Source organism: Pongo pygmaeus, chromosome 11, assembly GCF_028885625.2.
Source record: "Pongo pygmaeus isolate AG05252 chromosome 11, NHGRI_mPonPyg2-v2.0_pri, whole genome shotgun sequence".
Taxonomy (NCBI): Eukaryota; Metazoa; Chordata; class Mammalia; order Primates; family Hominidae; genus Pongo; species Pongo pygmaeus.
This window is the reverse complement of record NC_072384.2, coordinates 118,721,300-118,735,169: the sequence shown is the minus strand read 5'-3', so window position 1 is coordinate 118,735,169 and position 13,870 is coordinate 118,721,300. Positions and strand designations below refer to the sequence as shown.

General features: G+C 47.6%; 1 protein-coding gene and 1 non-coding gene across 4 annotated transcripts in view; both read right to left on the bottom strand.

Moving 5' to 3' along the window:
* Window positions 1-2,788: 2,788 nt before the first annotated feature.
* Window positions 2,789-13,870, bottom strand: part of ARPC2 (actin related protein 2/3 complex subunit 2) — a 37,678-nt gene continuing 26,596 nt past the window's right edge. For all 3 annotated transcript variants that reach the window (XM_063647944.1, XM_054478496.2, XM_063647945.1), the window contains exons 8-11: window positions 11,982-12,108; window positions 7,756-7,856; window positions 7,303-7,403; window positions 2,789-3,249 (exon numbers count right to left, since the gene is read on the bottom strand). In XM_063647944.1, coding sequence (XP_063504014.1) covers window positions 3,225-3,249; window positions 7,303-7,403; window positions 7,756-7,856; window positions 11,982-12,108 — 354 coding nt within the window. In that variant the 3' untranslated portion in view covers window positions 2,789-3,224. The remainder of the gene's footprint in view (window positions 3,250-7,302; window positions 7,404-7,755; window positions 7,857-11,981; window positions 12,109-13,870) is intronic.
* On the bottom strand, window positions 11,608-11,700 carry TRNAY-AUA (transfer RNA tyrosine (anticodon AUA)). The gene is made up of 2 exons: window positions 11,664-11,700; window positions 11,608-11,643 (listed from the first exon to the last, which is right to left on the bottom strand). It is a non-coding gene; the product is annotated as a tRNA-Tyr (tRNA).

Below are 13,870 nucleotides of genomic sequence, written 5' to 3'. Positions count from 1 at the left end.
AACTAGATCCCTTTTCCAGCCCACACCCTCAGTGTGCTTGACCCTCATCCTGAGAGGTTCCTCCTGCGGTCCTAAGGCCTCGACTGGTCACAGTGGGCTGCTTCATCTGTGACGAGGGTCTTTGAGGCTAGATCCATACTAACACCAAGTGTGTCCTTGTTAAGCGAAGAGTCAATCTGGATAGGGGTTTACACCAGCATGGATTTTTCTTTTTTCTGGGACAGAGTTTCACTCTGTTGCCCAGGCTGGAGTGGAGTGGCACAACACAGCTCATTGCAGCCTTGACCTTCAGGGCTCAAGCAATCCTCCTGCCTCAGCCTCTTGAGTAGCTGGGACCACAGGCATGCACCACCACATCCAGCCAATTTTTATTTTTTGTAGAGGCAGGGTCTTGCCATGTTGTCCAGGCTGCACTACAGATTTATTTTTGAGACAGTTTCGCTCTTGTTGCCCAGGCTGGAGTGCAATGGCATATCTTGGCTCACTGCAACCTCCGCCTCCTGGGTTCAAGTGATTCTCCTGCCTCCGCCTCCCGAGTAGCTGGGATTACAGGCACCCGCCACCATGCCCAGCTAACTTTTTTTTAGTAGAGATGGGGTTTCACCATGTTGGCCAGGCTGGTCTCAAACTCCTGACCTCAGGTGATCCACCCGCCTTGGCCTCCCAAAGTGCTGGGATTACAGGTGTGAGCCACCGTGCCCAGCCAGATTTATTTTTTTTATAGAGATGGAGAAGGAGTCTCACTGTTACCCAGGCTGGTCTCAAACTCTGGGATCAAGCAATCCTCCTTCCTCATCCTCACAAAGTACTACGATTACAGGTGTGAGCCACAGTGCTCAGCCTGCACTATGGATTTTTAATGCTGACAGTGTCTTGGAACTAGTTACTTCCTTAGGATTTACTGCTGTAGAAAATATTTATGCCTTTTCATTTTTCTCCTAACTCCGTATCTTCTAAGCAACCTTGGTTCTGCCACCTACAGTACTTACCGGAAATCAGATTCCTAGTACTGGCAAAAGAGTACAGTGAGCTCCAACATTAGTTATGTTCTACTAAGAAAGAATGCAAAAACTCAGCTGGACATGGTGGCAAGGTGCCTGTAGTTCCAGCTACTCCGGAGGTCAGGAGCTTGAGTACAGCCTCGGCAACACAGTGAGACCCTGTCTCTAAATACTAAAATTAAAATAAAAAAAGAGCAAAAACTGCTTCTAGTCAAAATTACACTTGAAAACCCCTTAAATAACTCATGGGGTAGAGAATGCATATGTTGCTGTCAATATATCCAATTAATCTAGGTTTTCCAAGTACCAGAAGTAAGTGGTCAGGGGCACCCTGAGCAGCCAATTAGAAATCAGAGTACCTTGAGCTCTCTAGCAGCCCATTTTAGTGAAATAAAATCAAGTCTGATGACTGAACGACCTGTGGTTTTCAAAATTCTCCACTGTGACTCACAGTCAAGAGACATTTCTACAATCCAGTCATGATGTGCATATGTAACTAAAATACGTTTTCAAATCAACACTTACCCTTAACAGATGTGATGCACTCTGATACTATTCAATTGCTTAAAAATGCTGGTGTCACATAAAGCTACACATATGATAAAAATGCACAGATGTACATCACATACAGTGCACGTAAATCCAGCCAAATCTGAAGAAGGTGGGTGGACTATACTAATGACTTTTTCTTGGCTGTGATGCTATACTACAATTATACAAGATGTTAGCATGGTGGGGGAACCAAGTGGAAGGTATACAGGATCTCTCTGTATTGTTTCTTACAACCATATTTAAATCTACAGTTATCTCAAAATCAAAAGTTTAGAAAACAAAAATGCTGGTTGTGATACAGTCACAACCACAATTAATGGGTCCCAAGCCAGTATGAAACACACTGCCACGGAAGGCAGAAACCATTAGAGTGACCATCAGACCGTTGCAGGTGTCCCTAAAATTCTCCTCTTAATTCCTCACACCAACCAAGCAAACTTTCTGAAGCAATTTCATTTCAGGGACCAGAGTCCTGCTGGGGGACAGCTGCTCTACTAGGCTCTGTACTGTTTTTGACAACTGCTCTCCCTGAGAGCAGTCTTTTGGGCTGCCATGTGAGAAAGACAAACTGTGGCCAGTTAGTCTGCATCAGACCCACACATGAATACTCATCAATGTCCTGCAGGACCACACACTAAGGAACACATTTTGGGAAATTCCACACATTATTCACAATAAAAAGATAAACCAGAAAACCCTTTAATTTCTCTGTCATTGTCCAGGGAGCTTCAGGAGCAGCCACAGAGTCTCAGGGACCAAGCTTTATAAGGAAGCATTAAGTTTGTATTAATAGCTCGCTGGGTTCCGTAGCTCACGCCTGTAATCCCAGCACTTTGAGAGTGTGAAGCAAGCAAACTGCCTGAGTCTAGGAGTTTGAGACCAGCCTGGGCAAGATGGCGAAACCTCATCTCTACTAAAAATACAAAAAATTAGCCAGGCATAGTGGTATGCACCTGTAATCCCAGCTACTTGGGAGGCTGAGGTGGGAGGATCACTTGAGCCCAGGAGGTAATGACCCTGTCTCTCAGGGGGAAAAAAAAAAAAAAGTTTAAATATAGCTCACTGGCCAGCCATTCTCTCCTCTAGGGGAGGTGAGGACCTAAACCTGATGGGCTCCTGAAACTAGGGCTTCCCAGCTTAGGTTTGCAGGTTCAAGGGCAGTATAGGTCTATCCTTCTTCCTTCCTTCTCTTCTCACTTTGGACTCGCAGTCCAGAAACCCAGCAAATTCTCATGTAAGATAGAAAGATTTTCTTTATTAATGACCCCAACCGTATTTCTTTAGATACAGGAGTTTTGAACTCAAATACTTAGGAGAAAACAAGTTAAGACTGCATTATCCTGCAACTCATTACCAGTAATATATTGCAAAGCGAAACAGCTTGGAAAAGAGGGCGGGAGAAAAGGGAAGTGAGGGAGGGAAGATAAAGAAAAGGAATTAAGTTGATCAAGTGGAATTCTTTTTTTTTTTTTTTTTTTAATTCTTGGGAACTATGAAGTCTTTGCAAGCACAGCTCGTTTCTGCAGATTATTTTCCAAACGTGTACAAAATGGAACCAAAACGGAGAATCCCTTAAGAACCTGAAGAGGTGCAACATTAAAAGCTACGATTATCCAGTAGCAAGTGTTCCAGCCTTCAGTTGCCAGCCGCTTCCTCCTCTTATTCCCAAGATTAGCGGGATGAAAATGTCTTCCCCCTTCAAAAGGAGAGATAAGTGCGAAGGTCAGTTTCTGGCTGCCCTTTCCTCCCACCCCACACTCCTAGACTAGATGGGATCCCAAAGAAACACCTAACAAGAGGTGGAAAGGGCTAGATTCCTTAAGCAGAGGCACTGGAACCACAGGACATCGGCTAAAATCTGGCTTTCACAGAATGGTTTCACCAGCTCTTCCTTCCTATTGGATACTTTGGATGCCCGGGAATATCAGTGTTAAGCCCATAAGGACATTCAACGTACCAAGTCAGATAGAAGAATCACTTGCCCACAATTTCTGGATGGCCTAGACGTACCTGAATTTCCGACTAGGCTCAACCGTCTTCTTAGTACTACCTCATTTGTCAGCTCCTCCTACACAGCGTATACCTCTCAGGGCTCCCAGATAGCAGTTCCTTCATCTCTCACCATGAAGGCAGGTGGCTGGTTCAGAGCAATCCTCAAAACTTCGAAGGCTAAAGGTATTTCTGCTATCATGTGGTGACTCCTCCTCTGGCTTACACAACACCTGCCTGGTTCGAGGCTCCTGAATTGTGGTGTCCTGTTCTACCCAGTATTTCTCCAGACGGGCTAGGTGGTTCTCAAGGACAGAGCCTCTAACTGGTACCTAACAGTATCTGGGAAAGCAGCCTGGAAGATAGAGCTGAGAACTATGGGAAATCAGGGCAAAAACAAGGGCTCTACATTTTCCCTGCCTTGGATGTATTGCTTATTCCAAAATGAAGCTACTACACCTTATTATCCTTCTCTCCAAATGAAAAGCTCATGAGTGTTCAATTCTGGGCGGCCCATCGAGGGTTCCTGGCTTCTGCCCACAGCTGAGTCACTTAACTCCTACCCACCATTAGTAACATAATCTGGTTTTCAGGGTGGATGCAGCTGTTTGTCTCCTGCTTCTCCTTTCTGGGACCCAACTCTGCCAAAGAGAAGCTGCAGCACAGAAGAAGGCAAAGTTGCTCTTTCTAAGTCCCAGAGAGGAGGCTTATGAACAGTCTGTTCATTTCAAGGATTCATCCTTTCCTGGGTCTCTCACCAGGACAGGGAGCTATCCCTGCCCGCTACACAACTGCACTCACTGGGCAGGGACTCCCAAGACTGCCTGCTGGCTGTGGAATCGGGCAGCAGCTGCCTGACAGGCCTTCCTCCTGGATGCACAAGCAGCTACCAGTGCCAAAGGTGACGCCGGCAGCCCTTAGACTATTATGATGCCCAGCCTTCCAGTCCGGTTATCAAAGGCTGCCAGGTCAGACTTCCCTCTCACTGTACCTGGCTGCCAGTTTACCTTTTGGCCTCTACTGAACTGCCTGTCTACTGGGCCCTGAAAGCAGCATGAAATTCGCTGCCTCACACTCCAGATCACCAAACAGGTACCTGATGAGAAAAGTACTCCTGTGTAGAGCAGGCAGGGAAAGGGGAAAATGTAGACACCAGGATGGAGACCAGGTTCTGGAGGGGCAGCAAGCACATCCTCTCGATCCATCGACCTCTGGGTTATGGGCCCAGCACGCTTCCGCTGCGCCACAAGCACATCCTCTCACCTGCCCACCCACCTTGTTAGCCACTTTGCCCATTTAAAGATCTGCCCAAGAACTGCAGAAAAGAAACGATGCTGCCATTTCATTGCATGGCATTTGGACACTCCTCTCTGAGCTGCTACAGAGACAGGCCTTTGCCTAAAGAAGTTGGGGTGACTTAAACTGCTTTTTTCTTTGAGATGGAGTTTCGCTCTTGTTGCCCAGGCTGGAGTGCAATGGTGCGATCTCAGCTCACCACAACCTCTGCCTCCCAGATTCAAGTGATTCTCCTGCCTCAGCCTACAGAGTAGCTGGGATGACAGGTATGCACTACCATGCCTAGCTAATTTTGTATTTTTAGTAGAGATGGGGTTTCTCCATGTTGGTCAGGCTGGAGGTCTCCAACTCCTGACCTCAGGTGATCCGCCCGCCTCGGCCTCCCAAAGTGCTGGGATTACAAGTGTAAGCCACCGCACCCGGCCTTAAACTGCTTTTTGAGAATGTCTGAAAACCCTCACCTACTGCTCAAGTCCTTGGATCTCTTTCTCATCCTTTCAAATGGCAGCAGAAACTAACTTGGTAGAAGAGCCCTCAAATGCAAGAGAGAGAGTGTAAAGCCCTAGGCGTACCACACCCACTAAAACTTTGCCTCAAGAGTACTGAGTGCTGGGCCAGGTGTGGTGGCTCATGTCTGTTATCCCAACACTTTGGGAGGCTGAGGTGGGAGGATCACTTGAGTCCAGGAGTTCGAGACCAGCCTGGACAACATGGTGAAATCCTGTCTCTACAAAAATTAGCCAGCTGTGATGGTGCATGCCTGTGGTCCCAGCTACTTGGGGGGCTGAGATGGGAGGATTGCTTGAGCCCAGGAGGTTGAGCCTGCAGTGATGCAAGATTGCACCACTGCACTCCAGGCTGGGGATCACAGAGTACCGGGCTGGGCATGGTGGCTCACGCCTGTAATCCCAACACTTTGGGAAGCTGAGGCAGGCGGATCACGAGGTCAGCAGTTCAAGACCAGCCTGGCCAAAATGGTGAAACCCTGTCTCTATTAAAAATACAAATAAATTAGCCGGGCTTAGTGGCGCACGCCTGTAGTCCCAGCTACTTGGGAGGCTGAGGCAAGAGGATTGCTTGAACCCAGGAGGCAGAGGTCGTAGTGAACTAAGATTGTGCCTCTGCACTCCAGCCTGTGCTCCAAGAGCGAAACTCCATCTCAAAAAACAAAAAACAAAAACAAAACAACAACAGTACTGGGGTGCTGGCAAATACACTGGCTGTGAGGGAGGCTTATGACCTCAAGACTTTTAGTTCAACTGGTACAAAAGACAGCAGATGGGAGGCCGAGGTGGGTGGATTGCCTGAGCTCACGAGTTCGAGACCAGCCTGGGCAACACGGTGAAACCCCCATCTCTACTAAAATACAAAAAATTAGCCAGGCGTGGTGGCGTGCACCTGCAGTCTCAGCTAGTTGGGAGGCGGAGGCTGCAGTGAGCTGAGATCGTGCCACTGCACTCCAGCCTGGGCGACAGAGCGAGACTTTGTCTCCCCCAACATCCCCACCAAAAAAAAAAAACAAAAACCCAAAACAAATAAAAAAACAGCAGATGAACACTATTACCTTATCTTAAGGACAGGACTGCCTGAATTTCATCAGAAGAAGAACCAAGGTCTGGCACCTTTCACAAAGATGGAACTCTCCAGGCTCTAGGCCATGCTCGCCTTTTCTGCATGCAGAGCCACACCCCTATTTAGGGCTCTCCTCAAAATTTTTTTTTTTTTTGAGACTAAGTCTTACTCTGTCGCTCAGGCTGGAGTGCAGTGGCACAATCTTGGCTCACTGCAACCTCTGCCTCCTGGGCTCAAGCAATTCTCTGCCTCAGCCTCCCGAGTAGCTGGGACTACAGGCGCCTGCCACCACGACCGGCTAATTTTTTTTGTATTTTTAGTAAAGATGGGGTTTCACCATCTTGGCCAGGCTGGTCCTGAACTCCTGACCCCGTGATCCACCCGTCTCAGCCTCCCAAAGTGCTGGGATTACAGCCGTGAGTCACCGCGCCCGTCAGGGCTCTCCTCAATTCTATCCCTGATAAAGAGAACCTTCCTCTGCATGCAAACTTCCTGCTGAGAGTGGACCAGGAAAAAGAACACTTAGTGGGGTGGTTTCAGGCCTATTTACCCAATTAAAGGTCCCTAAGCAACTTACTCCATCTCTCCAGAAAGACCACCAGAAGCACAAGACTGACCTCATAACTCAGGTCAAAAAAGAACAGTCTCTTGGTAAACTTTATTTCCTAGCTGCCATTCTCACAGCTCACAAAGATACGGAAACAAGGAAACCCATCCTGGCCTATTTGGCAGTGAGAACCTGGAATCCCACCTTTGGTTTATCTACTTAGCCCTGCTGACCTCACATGTAGCCAGTGCCCAGACACATGGAGGACCAGGCCACCAGTGCCCACTGCTTCCTTCTCGGTGACTCAGGAGAGGAAGGTGGTCGCTGGGGTGCTGCCTAACTTACGTGATTGTTTTCATTTCTTTTTTCTCGGCATCTGGGCGTGCGCGGTTCAGCACCTTGAGGAAGTCAGACGTTTTCGCCCGCATACGTGTGTGAATATAGGCCTGGGAACAAACGTAACAGGTACTGAAGCACAGTCATGGTCTAGAAAGACAGCTTTGCTTTCATCAGAGAGGTCATCAGGGGCGTTTGGGAACATACACCCTGGGATTGACCCAGGCCCTGCAGGGAAGCAGGAAGGTGAGCAATTCTGGAAACAAATATTCATCTCTGCTATGGGGAGGGGTGGGGGACAGTGGCTTGATGAAGAAAGACCACGGTTTCTTGAAGCCTCTAGAATTATCTACCTAAGAGTCAATATCCACAGCCTAGACTAATGGAATGACTTTTTGTCACAAGTTCTGGTGAAGGAAAAGACCCAGAGCATAGAGGCTGAGATGTTGGCACCCCCCTCACCTTAGAGCACTTGATGTGGTAGTGCAGGTAGTCCCGGAACGTGTGGATCAGGTTGATGGTGTTGTCTCGAGCACTGGCATTGGTGTGACGAGGGAACAGCACTGAAGGCGGAAGACACAAACAAGGCGTCAGAACACAACACAAATGCCAAAGGGTGGGGAAGAACAACAGCCTAGTGAACGTCACTCCCTCTCTGCTTAAGTACACTCCACTTGTGTCAGTACTACCAGGCTTTGTCAGGGTTTTTTCTTGACATGGAAGTTAAACAGCATGGCCAGGAAAGGTGTCAACGAGTGTGAATGGAGGAGCCCATGATGAAAAACAGGGCTTGACCCTAGGCCTTCATTCTACTCCTGAATTCTGCAGCTGTGCATTTTGAAATCTGTTTCCGGTCTGCCACACATGTACTAGCTCTTGCCTCTGCAGCTGGACACACTCCAGGATCATACTAACTGGCTGTAACAGTTTACCTTAAGGAATCAGGATTAGGAAATGCAGCTGCCTGTCTTAGGTCCTTGGTGCTGAAATAGAGTAAACCTTCCCAGAAAACAGATGCCAGAGAATTTCCCATATTCTCACTGTGAAAACAGACAATAAGGTGTAAGGACCCGAACCCTCATGATAGGCCAGGCAGGAGGAGCTGCTCTGACTGGGCATGACTGAAGTCCACCCTGTGGCACCAGCCACCTAACGACCTGTGTGAGGCTGGGCGCGGTGGCTCACGCCTGTAATCCCAGCACTTTGGGAGGCCGAGGCAGGCTGATCATCTGAGATCAGGAGTTTTGAGACCAGCCTGGCCAACATGGTGAAACCCCATCTCTACTAAAAATATAAAAATTAGCCACATGTGATGGCGTGTGCCTGTAATCTCAGCTACTTAGGAGGCTGAGGCAGGAGAATCGCTTAAACCCGGGAGGTGGAGGTTGCAGTGAGCCAACATGGTGCCACTGCACTCCAGTCTGAGTGACAGAGTGACTCCATCTCAAAAAAAGACTTCAGTGCTCATCACAAACTCCTTTGCACTACAGCAGGCCTGCATGCCCCTCTTGCCCTGTTTTCTGGAATTGTTTTTACCTGCTGTACCTCCTCTACTCACTATCTGCAAAACCCGTCAGTTGTCTGAAGTTTTTGTTGAAATGAAAAGGAATGCCTCCTAAGGAAGTGTGGAATTTCTGTGTCAATGTGCCGTGGCCTGAAAGTAAATGAACACCACAATAGAAGACAACTATATTTCTTCCTTTCTTTTTTTTTTTTCTGAGACGGAGTCTCGCTCAGTCGTCCAGGCTGGAGTGCAGTGGCACGATCTCGATCTCGACTCACAGCAACCTCTGCCTCCCAGATTCAAGCGATTCTCCTGCCTCAGCCTCCAGAGTAACTGGGACTACAGGTGCCCGCCACAATGCCCGGCTAATTTGTTTGTATTTTTTGTAAAGACAGGGTTTCACCGTGTTAGCCAGGATGGTCTCAATCTCCTCACCTCGTGATCCGCCTGCCTCAGCCTCCCAAAGTGCTGGGATTACAGGCTTCAGCCACCACGCCCGGCCTGAAGACAACTATATTTCAAAGAATCTAAGGTGCTTATGACTGTAAGTCTGCCATAATTTTATGTACCACAAGAGAAACATGCTGCCAATTAAACTGTGACGTGCCATAAATTGTAAGATGCATCCCAGCTTCAAAGACAAAAACTTGAAAAAAATGGTATAGCTGGCTGGGTGCGGTGGCACACGCCTGTAATCCCAGCACTTTGGGAGGCTGAAGTGAGTGGATCGCTTGAGGCCAGGAGTTGAGATCAGCCTGGCCAACATGGAAACCTTGTTTCCTTCTTCTTTTTTTTTTTTTTTTTTTTTGAGACGGATTCTTGCTCTGTCGCCCAGGCTGGAGTGCAGTGGCGTGATCTTGGCTCACTGCAAGCTCCGCCTCCCAAGTTCACGCCATTCTCCTTGCCTCAGCCTCCCGAGTAGCTGGGACTACAGGCACCCACCACCATGCCCAGCTAAGTTTTTGTATTTTTAGTAGAGATGGGGTTTCACTGTGTTAGCCAGGATGGTCTCGATCTCCTGACATCGTGATCCGCCCGCCTCGGCCTCCCAAAGTGCTGGGAATACAGGCGTGAGCCACCGCGCCCGGCCGGAAACCCTGTTCCTACTAAAAATACAAAAATTAGCCGGGTGTGGTGGCACACGCCTGTGGTCCCAGCTACTCGGGAAGCTGAGGCACGAGAATTGTTTGAGCCTGGGAAGCAGAGGTTGCAGTGAGCTGAGATCACACCACTGCACTCCAGCCTGGGTGACAGAGAGAAAGAAAAAAGAAAAAAGTGTATAGTTTAGATTTAATGAAATTTGGTAAATCAACAGATTCATCACCAATAAACAGGTTCACCTTTACCACTGAGGTGAATTAAATTACATTTCACAAAGGAGACATTCCAGTGGCATTGGGTACAGTATGAACAAGCTGTTAATTCCAAACTGTAAGTTATCATAATCAGCCAATGCATGAGGCCGGAGCAACTGAAGGAAGACCTGAATTTATTCCGTGAAAAAGCGGAGTAAGTGGATCATGGCTGGAGCTTGGGCTTAATAAGCAAAAAACCAAGAATTGCCAAATGACAGAGAGCCCCCATCTAGCTGTAGGTGGTTCTCTTCTTAACTCCTTTTTCTGGTGAGACAGGGTCTCACTCTGCCACCCAGGCTGGAGTGTAGCAGTGCCATCACAGCTCACTGCAGCCTCGACCTCCTGGGTTCAAGTGATCCTCCCACCTCAGCCTCTCAAGTAGCTATGACTACAGTCATGCACCACCATGCCTAGCTATCTTTTTTTGAGACAGTCTCCCAGGCTGGAGCACAGCAGGACAATCTCGGCTTGCTGCAACCTCCACCTCCCGGGTTTAAGCAATTCCCATGCCTCGCCTGGCCGAGTAGCTGGGACTACAGGCACATGCCACCATGTCCAACTAATTTTTGTATTTTTAGTAGAGATGTGGTTTCACCATGTTGGCCAGGTTGGTCTCGAACTCCTGACCTCAAGTGATCTGCTCGCCTTGGCCTCTTCAAGTGCTGGGATTACAGGTGTGAGCCATTGCGCCTGGCCCCTTGCTTTTTGTAGAGATGAGGTTGCACCATGTTATCCAGGCTGGTCCCAAACTCCTGGACTCAAGTGATCCACAAACCCCGGACTCCCAAAGTGCTGGGATTACAGGCATGAGCCACTGTGCCCGGCCTATCCTTAACTCTTCTCTTTTTTCGAGACAAGGTCTCATTCTGTCATCCGGGCTGGAATGCAATGGTGTGATGATCTCAGCTCACTGCAACCTCTGCCTCCTGGGTTCAAGGGATTCTTGTGCCACAGCCTCCCAAGTAGCTGGGATTACAGGCGCACACCACCACGTCCAGCTAATGTTTTTGTATTTTTTTGGTAGAGATGGAGTGTTTCACCATGTTGGCCAGGCTGGTCTCGAACTCCTGACCTCAGGTGATCTGCCCGTGTTGGCCTCCCACAGTGCTAGGATTACAGGCGTGAGACACCGCACCCAGCCTCAACTCTTTTTTTTGAAGACAGAGTCTTGCTCTGTTGCCCAGGCTGGAGTGCAGTGGCGTGATCTCAGCTCATTACAACCTCCACCTCCCGGGTTCAACCAATTCTCCTGCCTCAGCCTCCGGAGTACCTGGGACTACGGATGCGCGTCACCATGCCCAGCTAATTTTTTTTTGTATTTTAGTAGAGACAGAGTTTCACAACATTGGCCAAGATGGTCTTGATCTCCTGACCTCGTGATCCGCCTGCCTTGACCTCCCAAAGTGCTGGGATTACAGCCATGAACCACCGTGCCCAGCCAAAACTGTACTTGTCTCCTTCAAGCTGGAATCGAACCAGCGACCTAAGGACGTCTCCTACTGAGGAAGTAGCTATAGTCCTCTGCTCTACCAGCTGAACTATCGAAGGGACCTTAACTGGATATTAGAATTCAGTCTTATTTTTAAGATTTAAGAAAAATGGGGAAAAAAATAAAGGAAAGGATTACTGTATAAAAATAGCATATGGCCTGCTCTGTAATTAATACCCTGTGACATCCCTCCTTTAGTCACTGCAATGGCAACAGGAACAACTTGGTATGCCTGCGTTTGCCTACCTTAAAATGTTAACCAAGGTTCTGTGCAGATTTAGGTATTCTGCTGTGTGAACTCATTAAAGCCGCACGAAAGCAGCAAGTGCACCCTGCTCACCAAAGGTAATGTAGCCAATGTTGTCACCCACAGCGGCGTCCGTGTCTTTCAGCTCCAGAGGAGGTTCCCTGTGGCTAAAGAGGACCTGTGGGGCTGTGTGGCTGGCTCTGCGTCCTTCTTTGAACTCCTGCCAAGACAAAGCAAAAGCAACCAGAAGAGAAGTGGGTGTAAGATGAGTGGCAACTTAAGCTATAGGGTTTGTTCTATGTGGTGTGACCTTTGTAGCCCTCCAGACCAGCAGAAGGTTAAAAATAAACTACACCAAACCTGAAATATTACAAGTGCTAGCTGCTACCACTACAGTTCAGATTCAAACGGGAGAGACTGCAAAGTACTTAATAAGTCAGATCTTCGAAATGTGATGAAACGTAGTGATAATCCTTTTCCTTTGCACCAACATAGGTGATAAACTACCATACTTTCTCTGGGCTCTGGGACTTTGCATGAGTCTTTTTTCACTGAGGATCCTGTTGCTATTTAGAATTCATCAATAAAATCTTTAGAGCAAACTTAAGCTCTTCTTGGGGACAGAAGACAATGGAATGAAAGAAGCTGAGTTGTCTTGGTGCTCATAAAGGAAGCCCTTCCTTCTATGTTCCAATCTCCAAACCTGAAGCTTCTACAGTCCATACATTTCTATGTAAACAGACAAGTAATACAAGGCTTCCCTCTCTCAGCCAGATCTGCAAGAACAGAAGTATATTTTCTAGCAATGCCAGTAAAACTGGATGATCCAAATTCATCAAGTAGGCCTTCCAAGATGATAGATAGCAGGAGGATGCAGCCAAGGACTCTCCAAGGTCTCTTGTTTTAGGAGTTCTGATGGCATGGTTACACAGCCATGTGGCCTGCGTGCCCTTCTACTGCTGCTCAAATACCGCCTCCTAATACCATCTCCAACAAACCCAGGCAGGTACTGCTCTCTTGCTGGAGCTGCCATGTCTTTTCTACAAACCTCTACTATGACATTTTACTATTCATTAATGCATCTGGCTCCCCTACCAGGTTATGAGTTCAAATCAAAGATCCTGCTTAATTTATCTTTATAATTTATTCTTCTGTCTTTCAAAGAGGCTATGTAGCACATGCCTTGCTGAGAGAAAGCAAGTGCTTCTACCCTAGCTGGTTTAGTATCATCACACTGTACAGGAATAGGCAAGGGCTGTTTCCAGTTGCAGGCAGGAAGAATACACACTGATTAGCAAGCCCTCTCGTCAATTAATGGCAAAAGAAAGATGATGGCTGAGGAGCCCCAATGCCCAGCCTGGGACCTCACCTATTTCACAAACTGCCTCTCGTGCTAACATTACCAAGCTTTAAGTAGGAAAAGAAATGACCATAAGCTGGGTTAGATTAGTCCCCTTTTGAAAAGATTTTGTTCCCCGAAGGAAAAATATCTGCAAAGGAAGGGAAGGGGTCAAGATTATCCCAAATGGAAATTTCTAGAGCAAAGCTTCTAAAATCGCCCTTCTCTAGAAAACATTTTTTATTCTACAAAGGGGTTAAGAAGCTTTTTAACTTCTACTGGTTTTACTTTTCAGTCCTAAGGAATTAAACAGAACAGATACGTAACTGCTGGCATTTTCTTGTGTTTGTTAAGTGTCTCCAAGGCTCTAATTCACAGGTACATATGGTATTCACAATGAGATGGGGTATTTATAAACCAGTGGTGACTTATTAGCATTCATTAGTTTTGTATATGGAAAATAACATATTTAAGACTCGGTCAACGATATGTTTCTGGCTTGGGCCTATTCTTTCTTTCTTTTTTGAGACAGGGTCTCACTCTGTCACCCAGGCTGGAGTGCAGTGGCGTGATCTTGGCTCACTGCAACCTCCACCTCCTAGGTTCAAGTGATTTTCATGTCTCAGCCTCATGAGTAGCTGAG